The 18867-nt window shown below is 43.3% G+C and overlaps 1 protein-coding gene across 1 annotated transcript in view; it reads left to right on the plus strand.

The window, feature by feature from the left end:
* The window catches only part of Pu (GTP cyclohydrolase punch), a 176474-nt gene that overhangs the window by 49597 nt on the left and 108010 nt on the right, over window positions 1–18867 (plus strand). Inside the window, exon 2 of the mRNA XM_067150869.2 lies at window positions 11167–11376. Coding sequence (XP_067006970.1) covers window positions 11167–11376 — 210 coding nt within the window. The remainder of the gene's footprint in view (window positions 1–11166; window positions 11377–18867) is intronic.

The raw sequence follows: 18867 nt of genomic DNA on the forward strand, positions 1-18867 counted from the left end.
GCAATCTGCTTTAAAAGTAAAGAAACACGTATTCTCGGAAAATCCAATGAAGCGGGGGGAGGGGGTGAAAGAATTGAAAAATTAATTGACTTTAATTGTATGAGAATATATACATCTAATAAAAACTAAAGTTGTTACAGACGTGAAAATTCGTATTTGGATCTCCTTTAAAAACAAAGAAAAATGCGTTTTGGGGGGGAAACCATCTTGGGGGGCGGGAGTGTAAAGGAGTTGAATTCCTTTCATGAGGACACATAAATCTAAAAGTGAAGAAGTTAGTCGTGATAATTGGTATTTAGAAGATCCTTCACTATTAAAGAAACAAGTATTTTTTGCGGGAAAATTCACTTAGGGGGGGGGGGGGAGTAGTTTGAAATGAAGTGACAAAAGTAAATTATATTTATGGGGATACTTATATCTCAAAACTGAAGGTAATAGACGTGAACATTGGTGTTTGGAATCTCCCTTAAACATAAAGAAACACGCCTTCTTTTAATTTTTTTGGGGGGGGGGGTGGCAGTAAAAACTAACGGTGGTGGGGTGTAAAAGGAGGTGAGACCAATTGATTTTACTGTTCTTAATGTACTTATAAGGATCCTCCGTTGCTCAGGCGGCAGCGCGCCGGCCTCTCACAGCTGGGTTCCGTGGTTCAAATCCCGGTCACTCCATGTGACATTCGTGCTGGACAAAACGGAGGCGGGACAGGTTTTTCTCCGGATACTCCGGTTTTCCCTGTCATCATTCATCCCAGCAACACATAATAGTAATAATAATAATACTACTACTAATAATAAGAAGAATAACATTAATAATAATAATAATAATAATAATGTTCCGGACCGTCGTCAAATATGCGGACCGCGCTGGAAACTGCTCCTGGACGGGTAATGACTAAGAATGCAGTCCGGCCGCGGGTTCAGTGCCGCCAAGGCACCCGATATGACACCACGCCGGATCTCCTGAAGGATTTTATCCAGATTAAAAATGATTATAGGAAAATACGGTATGGCAAAGATTTACGGACCCAACTGACCGGGAAGAATACCTGAGCCTAGCCCGGGAAGTACGAAATCGATTGCTGGAAAGGAAGATTGAAAAATGGGAGGAAACGTGCCGTAATCTAATAGAAAACGAGTCAGATCGCGAATTTCGGCGGATTATATATCTAAAACAATAAGCATTCAATTATAAATTTCAGTATAATACCGTAGCGAAGCACGGGTACCTTGCTAGTAATATATAAAAAGCAAGTACATTTTCCTTTACACATATGCAACGCTGTGATACCTTTATGTGAGAGACGCAATAGGTTTACGTTGCTTATGAGCAGTACCCATTTGTGAGGAACACCATGGGTCTGTGTTGCCTGGGAGCGGTGCCATTATATGTGACATACTGTACCCTATAGGGCATAAACAACACTGCAAGGTCGATCTTACCTTCTTACCTGTTATTTGATGAATGCGCCAGCCCAACTGCAGTCGGCAGGAAAGGTCGTTTACAGGGTTCTTGTGAACGAGAGTAGGGAGATAAAAAAAAATTGTACTATACGTATGCTTACGAAATGAGGAACACAAACGCATTTACTGACATATTGAGCCAAAGTTGTGTATTCTTAAACCAACATCTTCTTTTCTTTTATATTACAATTGATTGCACTAATAGTGCTAAAATGGATGCCCAAAAGGCTCACATCATAAATCCAAAGATAAACATCAAAAAAATATACACTGGCTGGTTGATGTCGTGCGGAAAATCGATAAGTGAACCAAGGAAACAGATGTGTCCTTACTCGGAACAGCATCGCTGTACCGACAAATAAAGTATATGATGCCAGGGTGAGAAATTGTCCTGCAGAAATAAAGCCACTAAAAGGTCCCCACACATATTTGGGAAAGTGCATACAACAAAGATAGTAAGTTTGAACCTACTACTACAGGCATATCCTTTCTAATCTCGCATGAAATATATTTTTTATGGATATGAACCAAGGTCCATTAAAACAAACGTTCTATTTACAAAATGTACTGATTAAGCGAGTTTTCTTAGTGCCCAGTTTCTACCTAATGCACCACCAATTACAAACAAATTAAAGAAAGTAAGAGAGAAAGAAAGGATGAATGAATGAAACCGCCGCCGCATGCCTGTCTCGCCTGCGAGAAGGAATTCCTCCCCTCCCCCTGACTATTTAAAAATGGCTGCGAGGCTCCCTGCTGTGCAGGCAGGGGAAACGACCTCAAAGTCCTGGGGCCGTGAAACGCACCCTCACAACAAACAAAAATAAAAACATAGCCTAGTTTCCAAGCATGCGGAACTCTGCTCTTGTCTCGACCTTGTCTCAACACATGACGAAAATCGCCACAATAATGAGTGAGGAATCACATACATTTCTGTAACTGTCCAATGCCCGTGACAGACCGCCCTGGGTCTCGATTATACCATATGGAGTATTCAACTCTGTAATACACATCAACCTCGCCGTCAACCCAATGCGACGTGTTCCTATTAACCCTCAAGTCTAGGGTTCAATCCCTTACTTGGCAGAGTACGAGGGGTCGCAAATATACGTGACATGGCCTACGATGTAGTTTCATTACACTCACAGTCAATCAAACTCAATACAAACACGAAGTAAACAATTAAATCCAGGCCGCATGCGTGCTCTACATTATGCAGACAGATTCCCTTCCCAACATAAGGGTACTCTATCATTAATAACCCATAATTACAAGCAGATATCGTCTGATGCCGGGCACTAAGAAACATTGATTTAAGCTCGTACATAAGCTTCCCTACGACTATGTGTACAGCAACACTGTTATTTAAACTACCTTAATCCTTGCTTTCTATAAAAAATAGAATAAAAATGCATATGCCTTACCCTAAAATATATAAAGAAAATACCTTAATAAATGGCCTAATGGGCCGTAATTCTATTCCCTACTATATTTACAAATTAATCACCGTATTTCTGCATAACAACCCCCCAACCCTACACATATATATTAATTATTGTTCACTTATCTATCATCTTGGAGACCTCTTCCTCACCGTCCGGGTTGACTGCGGATGCTTAAGCAGTCATGGCGGCAGCGTTGTCCCAGATCGATCCCTTAGGTCCCGTCCTCCAGTGTTCATGATGTCCTTTTCCGCCTGGGTAGCCCGTTGGTCGTCTTCTTGGGGTCGTGGACGGCAGTTCGTAACACCAGTCTCCTGCACGCCTCACCGCTCTTCACTAAAATGAAATACTCAGTTTATTCACAGCACAGCACCTCCCGATCCATTTATTCCATTTGACATGGGAATCAGTACTGGATATCTGGAATCTCGAAACTGACTTTACTATTCCTGCTCCACTAATCTAGTCTTCTACCTCTGACCGGAATAATACCAACTATCCTAGCTTATTGTTACGGGTATTTTATTTTTATTTTATTTTTACCCGTCGCTACTCCTCTCTCATCGCCTCATAATGAAAGTCTACACAGGTAGCACTCTTTGCGTCAAATACTAAAACACTCGTCGGTCTCACCGCACATGTCTACATATTGTCCTTTACTTAAATTGCTACCGGGAACTTTACAAATCTCGGAGCTACTGAATTAAATTATCGCCACAACACTTATTAGTCACAATCTTTGTCCTAGACAAAGGTTTCTGGCGCGAGTATCAGCAGAAACGCGACGTGCACGGACAGCGATCTTATCATGGACTGAATACCTCCTTCCACCTTTCTCTGCTCTTATAGAATCCAGGAACCCACGCGACTCGCTGGGAAGTCCCGGGAAACAACTTGAGATTGGCATGTGGCCTCGAAACATTTTCTCACGGCCGTCGGCCTCCCACGTAGTTATTTATTCGATTATATATTAATAGACTTTGAGGTATCTATGGCTTCGGAAAATTCTGGCACCGATTTCCATCCTATTACTTTCCTGTAAAACCTTCAAATATAGGAATTACGACTCAATTTCCGTAGCGTGGTGAGCCTGTCTGTTCCCGCTGAAAATCTCTGTTAAGATGGCAGGTCTCTCCCCCAGACAAAATCCCATCTCTCTTTCTTTCTTCCTCACATATTCTTTCTTCGGCACACATGACCACGCCTTGCCTCGGGAATCCCCTTCAGTTCCCGCGCTTGGTATAGCATCACGCCTCTACAGTCAGCGTCCTGTTGCGCATTATTTTATCAGCGTTAAATATCCATTCTTATAATTAACAGAATGGTACAATACCACGGGTCTAGATTACCTGTGATTAGTACTACCGTGCGAGGAACACCATGATTCTTCGTTACCTATGATTAGCAATAAACGCCCATCATCATCATCATCATCAGAACAACGTTCGTTGTGTTCATTTTCCTATCCTTATGTATCAAGGAAAATGAACCTTACTGTGTCGTACTTTCTTTCTTAATCGGTTTACCCTCCAGGGTTGGTTTTTCGCTCGGACTCGGCGAGAGATCCCACCTCTACCGCCTCAAGGGTAGTGTCCTGGAGCGTCAGACATCGGGTCGGGGGATACGGCTGGAGAGAATGACCAGTACCTCTCCCAGGCGGCCTCACCTGCTATGCTAAACAGGGGACTTGGGTGGGATGGGAAGATTGGAAAGGATAGACAAGGAAGAGGGAAGGAAGCGGCCGTGGCCTTAAGTTAAGTACCATCCCGGTATTTGCCTAGAGAAGAAGTGGGAAACCACGGAAAACCACTTCCAGGATGGCTGAGGTGGGAATCGAACCCACCTCTACTCCTTTGACCTCCCGAGGCTGAGTGGACCCCGTTCCAGCCCTCGTACGATACTACTCTTCAAATTTTGTGGCAGAGCCGGGAATCGAACCCGGGCCTCGGGGGGTGGCAGCTAATCACACTAACCACTACACCACAGAGGCAGACTTCCTTTACAATACCTGTGTAAATATGTGAATCGAAGCAAGGGACGAAAGCAAAAAACCTCATATTTTCCTTCGTTCCCACGAGCATATAACTACACCAAGGATGACTGAATGTAATGGTTTATGACTAGTAGATTGGGCAACAGTGAGGAACTCTTGAATGTCACAGGTCCTTTGGTAATGTGAAGTGTGATTGAATGATATGGACAGCACACGAACTTGTGATGACGTACGGTCACGAAAGTAGGAATCAGCCACACTGATATCTGTTCAGTGCACGTGCGTCTGTTTTGTTTCTCGAGTTTGTTTCATTGTCGTACAAGGTTCTGCTTAGCTTCACTGCACTGTAATTAGTGTTAAGAGATTATGGTTGCCCAGTTGTACGTCCTCTTAAAACAATAGCACCGGGCGAGTTGGCCGTGCGGTTAGGTGCGCGCGGCTGTGAGCTTGCATCCGGGAGATAGAGGATTAGAATCCAACTGTCGGCTGCTCTGAAGATGGTTTTTCGTGTTTTCCCCCTTTTTACACCAGGCAAATGCTGGGGCTGTACCTTAATTAAGGCCACGGCCGCCTCCTTCCAACTCCTAGACCTTTCCTATTCCATCGTCGCCATAAGACCTAAAGCCGCTACCAAAAAATAAAATAAAATACATACACCCTCAGAATTACCGTCCTTTGAGTATTTCCACCTATCTCCAGTAAAATGTAGCAGTGATGAGTCTTCTTTGCTTACCCGTGAGTTCGATTCTCAGTAATGTGGCAGAGAAATTTTACAAACCAGGCAATCATGAAACTGCGGTGCACCAACAACAGATGAGTGCAACACTAGTTATTCTTAGGAGAAAAGGCGGCTGGCCATAAGAACTGACTAATGTACAGTAAATATCGAGGTTAATCGGGAAATGCCTTTATCTTAAGTTCACTGTTGTACCTTTATATGGAATTCAAGGACGGCTAACGGCAAAAAGTAAGCTTAAATTTTCACGGTAATGCGCCGATGATTCGTAAAACAAATGAAAAGAATAATGTTTTACGAGAATGTCGATCGTAGCAACGTGATATCCACTTCCACGTGGAAATCAACCAAGGGAACGTGACTTTCTACTTCTAAACCTGCATTGGCCGGATTTGAACCACGCCCATCTTGTTGAGAAGCCAGTTCCATGACTAAAAGCTTGGCAATATTATTATTATTATTATTATTATTATTATTATTATTATTATTATTATTATTTGAGTCATCAGTCCATAGACTGGTTTGATTCAGCCTCCACGCCACCCTATCCTGTGCTAACCTTTTCATTTCTACGTAACTATTGCATCCTACATCTGCTCTAATCTGCTTATCATATTCATACCTTGGTCTACCCCTACCGTTCTTAACACCTACACTTCCTTCAAAAACCAACTGAACAAGTCCTGGGTATCTTAAGATGTGTCCTATCATTCTCTCTCTTCTTCTCGTCAAATTTAGCCAAATCGATCTCCTCTCGCCATTTCGATTCAGTATCTCTTCATTTGTGATTCGATCTATCCATCTCACCTTCAGCATTCTTCCGTAACACCACATTTCAAAAGTTTCTATTCTCTTTATTTCTGAGCTAGGTGAAGTGAACAAATTTCTTTTCTTAAGAAAGCTCTTCCTTGCTTGTGCTATTTTGCATTTTATGTCCTCCTTACTTCTGCCATCGTTAGTTATTTTACTACCCAAGTAACAATATTCATCTACTTCCTTTAAGACTTAATTTCCTAATTTAATATTTCCTGCATCACCTGCCTTCGTTCGACTGCACTCCATTACTTTTGTTTTGGACTTATTTATTTTCATCTTGTACTCCTTACCCAAGACTTCGTCCATACCATTCAGCAGCTTCTCAAGATCTTCTGCAGTCTCAGATAAAATAACAATATCATCGGCAAATCTCAAGGTTTTGATTTCCTCTACTTGGATTGTGATTCCCTTTCCATTTCCTTTACTGCCTGTTCTATGTAAGCATTGAAAAGGAGGAGGACAAACTGCAGACTTGCCTCGCTCCTTTCTGGATTGCTGCTTTTTCAAAGCCCTTGATTCTTATTACTGCAGACTGATTTTTATACAGATTGTAGATAATTCTTCGTTCTCGGTATCTGATCCCAATCCCCTTCAGAATTTTAAATATTTTGGTCCAATCAACATTATCGAATGCCTTTTCTAGATCTACGAATGCCATGTATGTGGGCTTGTCCTTGATTAGATCCTCTAAGATCAGACGTAAAGTCAGGATTAGTTCACGTGTTCCTACATTTCTTCTGACCGGGCGAGTTAGCCGTGCGCGTAGAGGCGCGCGGCTGTGAGCTTGCATCCGGGAGATAGTAGGTTCGAATCCCACTATCGGCAGCCCTGAAAATGGTTTTCCGTGGTTTCCCATTTTCACACCAGGCAAATGCTGGGGCTGTACCTTAAGGCCACGGCCGCTTCCTTCCAACTCCTAGGCCTTTCCTATCCCATCGTCGCCATAAGACCTATCTGTGTCGGTGCTACGTAAAGCCCCTAGCACCACCACCACCACATTTCTTCTGAAGACAAACTGATCTTCTCCCAACTCAGCCTCAACTTGTTTTTGGAAAGTCGCGTTCCCTTGGTTGATTTCCACGTGAAAGTGGATATTATTATTATTATTATTATTATTATTATTATTATCCGCCTCTGTGCTGTAGTGGTTAGCGTGATTAGATGCCACCCCCGGAGGCCCGGGTTCGATTGCCGGCTCTCCCACGGTATTTCAAAAGTGGTACAAGGGCTGAAACGGGGTCCACTCAGCCTCGGGAGGTCAGCTGAGTAGAGGTGGGTTCGACTCCCACCTCAACCATCCTAGAAGTTGTTTTCCGTGGTTTTCCACTTTTCCTCCGGGAAAATGCCGGGATGGTACCCACTTAAGGCCACGACCGCTTCTTTCCCTTTTCCTTGTCCATCCCTTCACCCCCGCCAAATGTCCTGTTCAGCACAGCAGGCGAGGCAGCCTGGGCGAGGTACTGGTCATCCTCCCCAGTTGTGTCCCACGACCGAAAAGTCTCACGCTCCAGGATACTACCCTTGAGGCGGTAGAGGTGTGATCCCTGGCTGAGTACGAGGTAAAAACGAACCTTGGAGGGTAAACAGATTAAGAAATAAATAAATAAATAAATAAATAAATAGATAAATAAATAAATAAATAAATAAATAAATAAATATTATTATTATTATTATTAATATTATTATCTGGAGTTTTATATACGGCATAAGGAACTGGTAGAGGAACCTGCCTTGCCGAGGCGTTAAGGACTTGATCGGTTCATTATGAAGGGACGTGGGTTCAATTTTGCGGAGGTGGCAAGGATTTTCAGTGCAATAAACCCACACCATAGATGAGTTCAAATTAATGGTGCGTGGCTTCCGAAGAGGCCTGGTGCAGGTCTTTCAAGTTGACTTCGTATAGACCTGTGCGACTATGATGAAGGGGCCTTACCTATGACGAATTCTAATCATGAAGACGACACACACTCCCAGCCCCCAGGGAATCAAACTCGTAGACTCTCTATCTCTATCTCACTTTTATTATTGAATAAGCTGCCTCTGTGGATCCGTGGTAGAGTGTCGGCCTCCGGATCCCAAGATAGCGGGTTCAAACCTGACAGAGGTAGTCGGATTTTTGAAGGGCGGAAAAAAGTCCATTCGACACTCCATGTCGTACGATGTCGGCATGTAAAAGAACTCTGGTGATACATTTGGTATTTACCCGACAAAATTAATTAAATCTCAGCCATAGACGCCCAAGAGAGATCTGGTTTACTCTAGGTCCGCTAGATGGCAGACAGAATAAACCGGAACGTCGAAATTGACGAGCAGACAGCCAGATGGCGTCAAATCGAAATGTCTGCAAACGGTAGCTGAGGCCATACGATTATTATTATTATTATTATTATTGAATAGTTGGAAGCCTTCCACTGCTCATGGAGCCTTCATGAACTGCACAAGATTGTTTCTCTCTGCAGTTTCCTCGGTGAAATATGGCAACACAATTCAACCTTGCGCTATTGTTGGCCTCATCCATGTCACACTTCTTTTTAAAATTGTCATCCCAGTGTTGGAAAATGGTAAAAGTCTGATAAAGTTTGTTTTTTTTCGTTGCAACGACACAGATAGATCTTATGACGACGATGGGATAGGAAAGGCCTAGGAATGGGAACGAAACTGTCGAAAATTTGCCTGGTGTGAAAATGTGAAACCACGGAAAACCATCTTCAGGACTGCCGACAGTGGGGTTCGAACCCACTATCTCCCGGATGAAAGCTCACAGCTGTGTGCCCCTAATCGCACGGCCAACTCGCCCGGCGAGAAGATGTTAAAGCTGAGGGCAAAAGTAGAAATTAAAGGACACTTTGTGTCCTACTTCTCGATGTATCTTTATGGCCTATATAAAGATGGTTTTGCCTCGCACAGCTTGTTTTAACTGAATAATGTGGAAGCTTCTTTTGTTGACACAATTCGCGAACATTCGGCGAGCAACATAGTGCTGGAGCAGCTGCGCTTACTGGTGCTATTAGATATCATTGTAGAACACGTGCTTGGCCCTCAGCCATCACACATTAACTAAGGACGAGCAATCTAGTTCAGCTGGAACTGAAAGACCTACACGTTTCTAAGTTTTTACATCGGAAGAAGTTCTGTATTCCACGTATTGAGAAAGCTTAAGACATTTCACCGCTCGGCATCACAGTTTCTTCTTCTTCTTCCTGACATTTTGTCGCCCCCTCAGGTTGTTCCTAAGATTCTGAGACAGTGGGTGGATATGGTCCGAATAGAGAGAAATTGAAGAAAACTATTAAATAATATAAAAAGAAAATTTTGCAGGGACCATACCAGCGTACCCCACATGGGTTTAGAAGGGCAGAATAGGATGGATTGTCTTTTTGCGCCACTTTACCCACATATTGATGGAGCCACAAGTATGGACTGTGAAATGAACTGGCGTATGGCTTTTAGTGCCGGGAGAGTCCGAGGACATGTTCGGTTCGCCAGGTGCAAGTCTTTTGATTTGACTCCCGTAGGCGACCTGCGCGTCGTCTTTTTCTTGCTAGGGGCGTTACGTCGCACCGACACAGATAGGTCTTATGGCGACGATGGGATAGGAAAGGCCTAGGAGTTGGAAGGAAGCGGCCGTGGCCTTAAGTAAGGTACAGCCCCAGCATTTGCCTGGTGTGAAAATGGGAAACCACGGAAAACCATCTTCAGGGCTGCCGATAGTGGGATTCGAACCTACTATCTCCCGGATGCAAGCTCACAGCCGCGCGCCTCTACGTGCACGGCCCTGCGCGTCGTGATGAGGATGAAATGATGATGAAGACGACACTTACACCCAGCCCCCGTACCAGCGAAATCAACCAATGATTGTTAAAATTCCTGACCCTGCCGGGAATCCAACCCGGGACCCCTGTGGCCAAAGGCCAGCACGCTAACCATTTAGCCATGGAGCCAGACAGTATGGACTGTTTTACGGCTAGTTGCGCTTCCTGGTACCAATCCTACGTGGAGGGATTTGTGGTTTATGACAAGAATATTGTATTGGAGACAAACACAAACGCCTAGTTCTCGAATCATAGGAATTTACCAAACACGGTTAAAATCCTAGGCCCAGCCGAAAATTAAACCCGGGATCCTCCGAACCGAAGGCATCTACATTCAGCCAAGGAGCTGGACGGTAAGAAGGATCTGCTTTTAATACCAGTCAATTTTAAGGTCACAAGCATCACCTCGTTTCTTTTTTGGCTTTAGCGGAATGCTCTTTCTGACGTTATGATATTTTAAAGTGAAAATTCCATCTCAGAATTCACCAGGAATCATTAACCAATCGCCTGGATGGAAAGTCAATATATGTACAGTATCACCTCCCCCCCCCCCTTTTTTTTTCCTCGTCTCAGGAAAGTAATACAAATATTACAGTAATGCTACATTAACGATTTAATGCCTTCTGAACCCATTAAATAAGCCATCATCACCATCATCATCATGCTAATGGCTTTCAGTGATGAGATGCTGGTATTTTATAATCTGAGTTTAAGTAGCGGCAAGACAGGTGGAAAACTGGATTTTTGGCTTCTATCCTTGAAAAACTATATATTTACTAAGGGCAACCTTAAAAGAATAGGATTTTTATTTCTCGAGGACTAAAACATATATAGTACTCTGTTAAGATTTCTTTGAGAAATGTGGTGAATGTTACATTTTTAACGTGACTCCTGCTTTGTTTTGTTCCAGGTCATGAACACTGCACGTTCCATCACGATTTGGAACTGGACCACCGCCCTCCTACTCGCGAGGCACTCCTCCCTGACATGTCGAGTGCCTACCGCCAGCTCCTCGCCTCTCTGGGAGAGAACCCAGACCGCCAGGGTCTGTTGAAGACTCCAGAACGCGCTGCCAAAGCCATGCTCTTTTTCACCAAGGGCTACGACCAGAGTCTTGAAGGTGAGTAATTTGTCAGATCCTCATATTTGCTCCCTGATACTGGTATGGTCTTTTATAAAAATGGCTGTCAAATTCTCAGCTGTTAACAGCTGACTCTTAGCAGTTAGTTCCGTAGTGAAGACTCTGTACTCTGATGTCTCTGTGAATATTGTAGAATTTTTAATGATTAATATGGCGTTCGAGTTAACAAGATCAAGTGTTGGCTCAATTTTTTTTAAGTACACACTATCAAAAAGTGTCGGATTTAAAATAGTTTAACAAGTACCTCACATAAAGAAAAATGTGATACATTTTGACAGGCCTGTACTTATAAGAGAATTAAGTAGAGAGTAAATCCACAAGGGATAGCTGCCCTAGAAACGTACGGTAAACAGCACCAGATAAATGGTAATTTTCTCACTAGTTATCTTAGGATAATAATAATAATAATAATAATAATAATAATAATAATAATAATAATAATAATAATATAATAATAATAATAATAATAATCGTATGGCCTCCGCTACCGTGTGCAGACATTTCAATTTGACGCCATCTGGCTGTCTGCTCGTCAATTTCGACGTTCCGTTTTACTCTAGGCCACCACTAGATGGCAGACCGAATAAATCGAAACTCTTTTGGGCGTCTATGGCTAAGATTTTTAATGAATTTTGTCGGGTAAACACCAAATGGATCACCAGAGATCTTTTACATGCCGACATCGTACGACATGGAGTGTCGAATGGACTTTTTTCCGCCCTTCAAAAATCCGACTACTTCTGCCGGGTTTGAACCCGCTATCTTGGGATCTGGTGGCCGACACTCTACCGCTGATCCACAGAGGCAGCTTATCTTAGGATTTAAAAACAAACAAAAAAAACTTACACGTGTTTAAATTTTGAAATTCCCCTGTTGTACAGCTATCCCCGATTAGGAAAATACTTTTCTTTACATATACCTATTTATTCATTTAGTGTTTGCATTCGTTTAAAATATTGAATCTTGTCCAATTTTAAGAGACATTCGACATTTGTGTAAATATAACGGCAAAAATATGTTCATTTTAAGGGGAAGTGAGACGTACTATCTAACAAATGTTGACAAGTTTATGCTCCTATATCTTTAAATTCTCCTCAGTTACAATCTTACAATTTGTCTTTCGCTAAGGCCCTGAACCTCGGGTTAATAAGAACTCTTTTTTCAGCAACTCAAAAGGAAAATTGCCGCATTCCTATACAGTATCATTCTTTGTCATGTTGTAGACAGCCTGCGAAACAGCGCCAGGCGTGCAATGATATTCTGGTATCCTCCATGATCATTGCATGGGGAAGATTAGAAGGGATAGACTAGGAAGAGGGGAAGGAAGCGGTCGTGACCCTAAGTTAGGTACCCTCCCGGCATTTGCCTGGAGGAGGAGTGGGGAAACCACGGAAAATCACTTCGAGGATGGCTGAGATGGGAACCGAATCCCTCTACTTAGTTCACCTCCGGAGGCTGAGTGGAACCGTTCCGGCCCCCATATCACTTTTAAAATTTCGTGACAGAGCCTGGAATCGAACCCGGGCCTCCGGGGGTGGCAGCTAATCATACTAACCACTACACCACAGAGGCGGACTATTTATTTATTTATTTATTTATTTATTTATTTATTTATTTAATGATTTATTTATTTAATGATTTATTTATTGATTTATTGATTGATTTATTTTCCAAAATAATGTATGTGCAATTTATGGACGGCAGATGGGTAAGGGGAAAACCTCACGTACCCAGTGTGTTCCCACCTCTGTTGGTTAAATATATACTGTACATGTTACAATCTGCATATGTTACATATATAGTGTTACACCTTCACATTGCCACAAATATTGTTCCTGTATATGACATAATTAACACATACAGTAGCTCATGAATAAATGGGATAATCACACTCGCTCCCTCACTCATTCATTCACACGAAGACACGCGCGCGCTTACATACATACATACATACATACATACATACATACATACATACATACATACATACATACATACATACATAAAGAACGGTTGCTGTTCATAAGTTTATGGCACAGCCGATTCCTTCACCTCATTACGCAATTGTATTCATGTCATCGTCATTGGCTTATCGACTGAGGTTGGCGACAAGAAAGGCATCCGGCCGTAAACATGCCTTATAATTTCATCTCGTCTCATCTCCGACCCCGCAGCAGGAACGAGAACCAGGGGGTGGACTTGGCTTTCGGTGGTATTACAGTTTCACACAGACTGGCACCGTTGGTTGAGTGGATGCGTTCATCTGCTAGGACGTCAGATACAGAATGGGTCTCGGCACACAAGTGGCCACGGCTGGTCCGTGGTCCGACAGCTCTGCACTCCGACCGGCCAACCTAGCAGAGGCTGTTCCATGGCTATACGCCTCTGTATTCGGGAGACGGAGAAGGGCTGGCCCCCACCTTCGGCTGTCCTGAGAATGCTTTCCCGTGGTTTCCATTCTACTGCATTAAGCGAATGCCGGAACAGTTCGCAGCATAGGCTACAACCACCAACCCTCTCTGCTCATTTCTTTGTCCGACGCAAATCTCCTGGCCTGAGGAAACGGCGTCACCGTCTAGGAAGCCCACCTCCCCCTTCATGGGAGGAATAAAAACTACTACTACTAGTAGTAGTAGTAGTAGTAGTAGTAGTAGTAGTAGTAGTCTGCTAAAGATCGCATGTTTGATTCTAGTCGAAATCCGTGGATGTTTGAGACATGTCGTTCATGTCGACATATAAAGGAACCCTATTGGATACATTAGGTGTTTGTTTTTCAAAATTCTCTCGGCGTTCCAAATTTCTGTTTACAGTTCTTGGTTTCGTAGTTAACTACGGTGTTAAGAAAAGAGAACGTCCAAACTGACGGGAACTCATTTGAATGGTGTCAACACAAAAAGAAAAACGGACTTGCATTTCGGCAGCTGATGCCATAAGTTGTTGTTGTTGTTGTTTTTGTTTGGGTCATCAGTCCGTAGAAAAGTTTGATTCTGCTCTCCTTGCTACCCTATCCTGTGCTAACCTATTCATTTCTGTATGACTACTACATCTACTCTGATCTGTTTGTCATATTCAGACCTTGGTCTACGTAGACATCTGCCGTTGTTACCGCTTAAACTTCCCTCAAAAACTGACTAAAGAAGTCCTGGATGTCTTAAGACGTGTCCTTTCTTCTTGTGGTGAAATATCACCAAATGGTTCTCCTCTCAGCAATTCGATTCAGTATCTCTTCATTAGTGTTTCGGTCTACCAATCTCACATTCAGTATTCTCCACATTTCAAAAGCTTCTATTCTTTCTTTCTGAGCTAGTTATAATCCATGTTTCACTTCCATACATTTCCACACTCCAGACGGAAGTCTTCAAAAATATCTGTTTAATTCCTATTTCAATGTTAGAAGTGAGGACATTTGTTTTCTTAAGGAAGGCCTTCCTTGCTTGTGCTAGTCTGCATTTTATGTCCTCATTACTTTCGTCATCGTTGGTATTCATCTACTTCCATTTCTTAATCTCTTTTCCCTCGGACTCAGCGAGGCATCCCACCTCTAACGCATCAAGGGCAGTGTCCTGGAACTTCAGACTCTGGGTCAGGGCTTAAAACTGGGGAGGATGACCAGTACCTCGCCCAGGCGGCCTCGCCTGCTATGCTGAACAGGGGCCTTGGTGGTGAATGGGATAGACAAGGAAAAGGGAAGGAAGCGGTCGTGGCCTTAAGTTAGGTACCATGCCGGCATTTGCCTGGAGGAGAAGTGGGAAACCACGGAAAACCACTTTCAGGATGGCTGAGGTGAGAATCGAACCCACCTCTATTCAGTTGACCTCCCGAGGCTTAGTGGACCCCGTTCCAGCCCTCGTACCACTTTTCAAATTTCGTGGCAGAGCCGGGAATCGAACCCGGGCCTCTGGGGGTGGCAGCTAATCACACTAACCACTACACCACAGAGGCGGACCTACTTCCCTTTACGACTTAATTTCTTATCTAATAATTCCTCCATCGCCTGAGTTAGACTGCACTCCATTACGGAATTTCTTTTTTTTTTCATCTTGTGCCCCTTCTCCAAGACTATGTCCATACCATTCAGACGTCAGCCTCATGTCGGTACATTTACTGGCACGTAAAATAAATTCTGCGAGACAAAATTCCGGCACCTCGGTTTCTCCGAAAATCGTAAAAGTGGTTAGTGGGACGTACAACTGTTATTATTATTATTATTATTATTATTATTATTATTATTATTATTATTATTATACCGTTCAGCAATTTCTCCAGATCTTTTGCAGACCCAGCCATAAGAAACAATACAATAATTAGCCTACTTAGATTACCGCACATATTGTAAGTCTGATATCACGTTTCTACCTTAATTTCTTATATGAAAATAATCAATGTCCATCACCGCTACCAACCCTCGAAGTTTTACAAACAAAACACAATCGCCTCATCTATTGTTAAGTCTAGCATCTCTCCTTCCTTGATGTGTGGGGCAAACAAGTGACGTTAGACGTATTTAGTTATGCCACTGATCTTGAATAGAGATCAGTAAGTTATGCATACGTGCATGCTTAACTGACATCAGCAAGGATAAATGAAATGGTGTTTCTGTTACGCTGGTTAGTACTCCGCCTTGATCAAATGACAAAACCGGTTTACCGCAACTCAGAATGTCACTGAACCATTTACTACCCGTCATTATGATTTTGATCTTGATACGTTTCAGGTTGTGTTAGGTTGATTCAGAGATAAGAAAAATTAGCAGCAATAAATTGTATTAATAATAAAACTTAATGAGACTACGCCCCATACAGTAGCATTAATTCTTAATCTGTTTACCCTCCAGGGTCGGTTTTTCTCTCAGACTCAGCAAGGGATCCTACATCTAACGCCTCAAGGGCAGTGTGCTGGAACTTCAGACTCTGGGTCGGGGATACAACTGGGGAGGATGACCAGTACCTCTCCCAGGCGGCCTCGCCTGCTATGCTGAACAGGGGCCTTGCGGGGGATGGGAAGATTGGAAGGGATATACAAGGAAGAGGGAAGGAAGCAGCCGTGGCCTTAAATTAGGTACCATTCCGGCATTTGCCTGGAGAAAAAGTGGGAAACCACAGAGAACCACTTCCAGGATGGCTGAGGTGGGAATCGAACCCATCTCTACTCAGTTGACCTGCCGAGGCTGAGTGGACCACGTTCCAGCCCTAGTACCACTTTTCAAATTTCGTGGCAAAGCCGGGAAACAAACCCGGGCCTCCGGGGGTGGCAGCTAATCACACTAACCACTACACCACAGAGGCGGACTCTTTATTATTATTATTATTATTATTATTATTATTATTATTATTATTATTATTATTATTGAAAATCTCTTCCACCGGCCGAGTTGGCCGTGCGGTTAGGGGCGCGCAGCTGTAAGCTTGCACCTGGGATATTCTGGGTTGGAATCCCACTGTCGGCAGCCTTGAAGATGGTTTTCCATTTTCCCACCAGGAAAATGCTGGGGCTGTACCTTATTTAAGGCCACGGCAGCTTTCTTCCCATCCCTAGCCCTTTACTATCCCATCGTCGCCATAAGACCTGTCTGTGTCGGTGCGACGTAAAGCCACTAGCAAAAAAAATATCTCTTCAATTACTGTAGATTTTAAGAGATATCGAGCGACGTGCGTGATAGCAGAGTGGCATTGTCACTGACTTCTCTTCAAGGTGGCCTCAGTTCGAATCCCAGCCAATCCACGTGAGGTTTGAGAAACGAAAATGAATACCCCATTGGTTCCCATTGCACGTAATACTGAAGGTCTCATGGCTATGAAATGAAATGGCGTATGGCTTTTTGTGCCGGGGCTGTCCGAGGACAAGTTCGGCTCGCCAGATGCAGGTCTTTTTATTTGACTCCCGTAGGCGAGCTGCGCGTCGCGATGATGAAATGATGAAGACGACCCAGACACCCAGCCCCCGTGCCAGCGAAATTAACCAATTATGGTTAACATTTCCGACCTTGCCGGGAATCGAACCGGGGACCCCTGTGCCCAAAGGCCAGCACGCTAACTATTTAGCCATGGAGCCGGACAGTAAACTCATGTCCTCGTCCCGAGGCGGCACAGCTCTTTTCAGGCATACTCCCAGTGGAGGTGAGCTGCATGCACCATTTCAACCACATATCAGCCCTCCTGCCATTTTTAAATTTCTGGCTGTACCGGGAATCGAACTCGGGACCCCGAGGACGCTAAGGAGGCGGACCTCACGGCTATGATCACGATATAAAATGCCACGTGAAACTGTTTGCTTGCTTAAACGCCTGCGTCTCGTTTATTTTTGTCCCCCAGGAGTTCTTTAATGTACTGGAAGCCAATAGCACGAAGTTGTTGCATTTTAACACCGCCCCTGCACCTCAATACTATAGACTTCAGTCAGGACCGAACTTAAGATTTTCGGAACAGAAGGACGATGACTAACCGATTATGCCACTAGCAAATTAAATTTAGAATATGTTCACTGATCATTCACCCAAGTTTCATTGACTGTCTGGTCCGATTATGTGAACGAATCCGATCCACTAAATGCCACTGTAACATTTGCCCCAAATAGAAGACAATAATTGCTTTCAGTTAAATGAAGTGTAAAATCTGCGGTAAATTAACAAATACCGTCGTTACTAGAGAAATATGTATACGTACTTACGGGCTGTAGACAGGACTCCCTTTGTTGCATTCCGCTGCTCGTGCCGTCTTTTGTTTCTTTCTTGCGGTCCAGGGCTAGCACCGACGAATGAGAGTACTATGTCTGTGAATTCTCATTATCTTTGTCCATATGACTAGCGCGTGCAGTTCAAACAGCAACATAGCACGATCCCTGGACCAATAAATGTATTACTTTTTGTTGAAAGGAAAATAGCAAGAACCCTAGACCAATAATACTGAATGAGTTAGGGCACAAAACGAATGAGCAACATGAAGACACCTAATTAATTCAAACAACTTCAGTGTGCAATGACATCACACACGAAAGTGTTAGACAAACAAAACACATACGGAAGCGCTGCGACGTAGCGGAAAAAATAGTGGTAATGTAGTGAATAGTATGTATCCATATTATTCTCTAAAAGTAAAATATTTCGTACTTTTTCTTAACTTACCGCAGATTTTACACTTTCCTTGAGTAAAAGCAATGATTATCTTCCATTTGGGACAAATAATACAGTGACATTTCGTGGATCGAATTCGTTCACGTAACCGTGTGGTCCAACTCAGCCCTTGTGAGTTAACCTGTTGTTTCATTATATATATCGAGTCAGCTAGTAGCTCTATACAGGCTGGTCAGAAACTCAGAAAAGTGGTGGCAAAAGGGGCTCTGGTTAAGACGCAGCAGGTCGTTATGCTACTTAGGTTCCAAAATGGGTAAAATACACTGACTGACAGAGCAAATGCAACACCAAGAAGGAGTGGTTCGAAAGGGCTGAAAGTTGGGGAAAAAACAGAGACGGCA

Source organism: Anabrus simplex, chromosome 7 (assembly GCF_040414725.1).
Source record: "Anabrus simplex isolate iqAnaSimp1 chromosome 7, ASM4041472v1, whole genome shotgun sequence".
Taxonomy (NCBI): domain Eukaryota; kingdom Metazoa; phylum Arthropoda; class Insecta; order Orthoptera; family Tettigoniidae; genus Anabrus; species Anabrus simplex.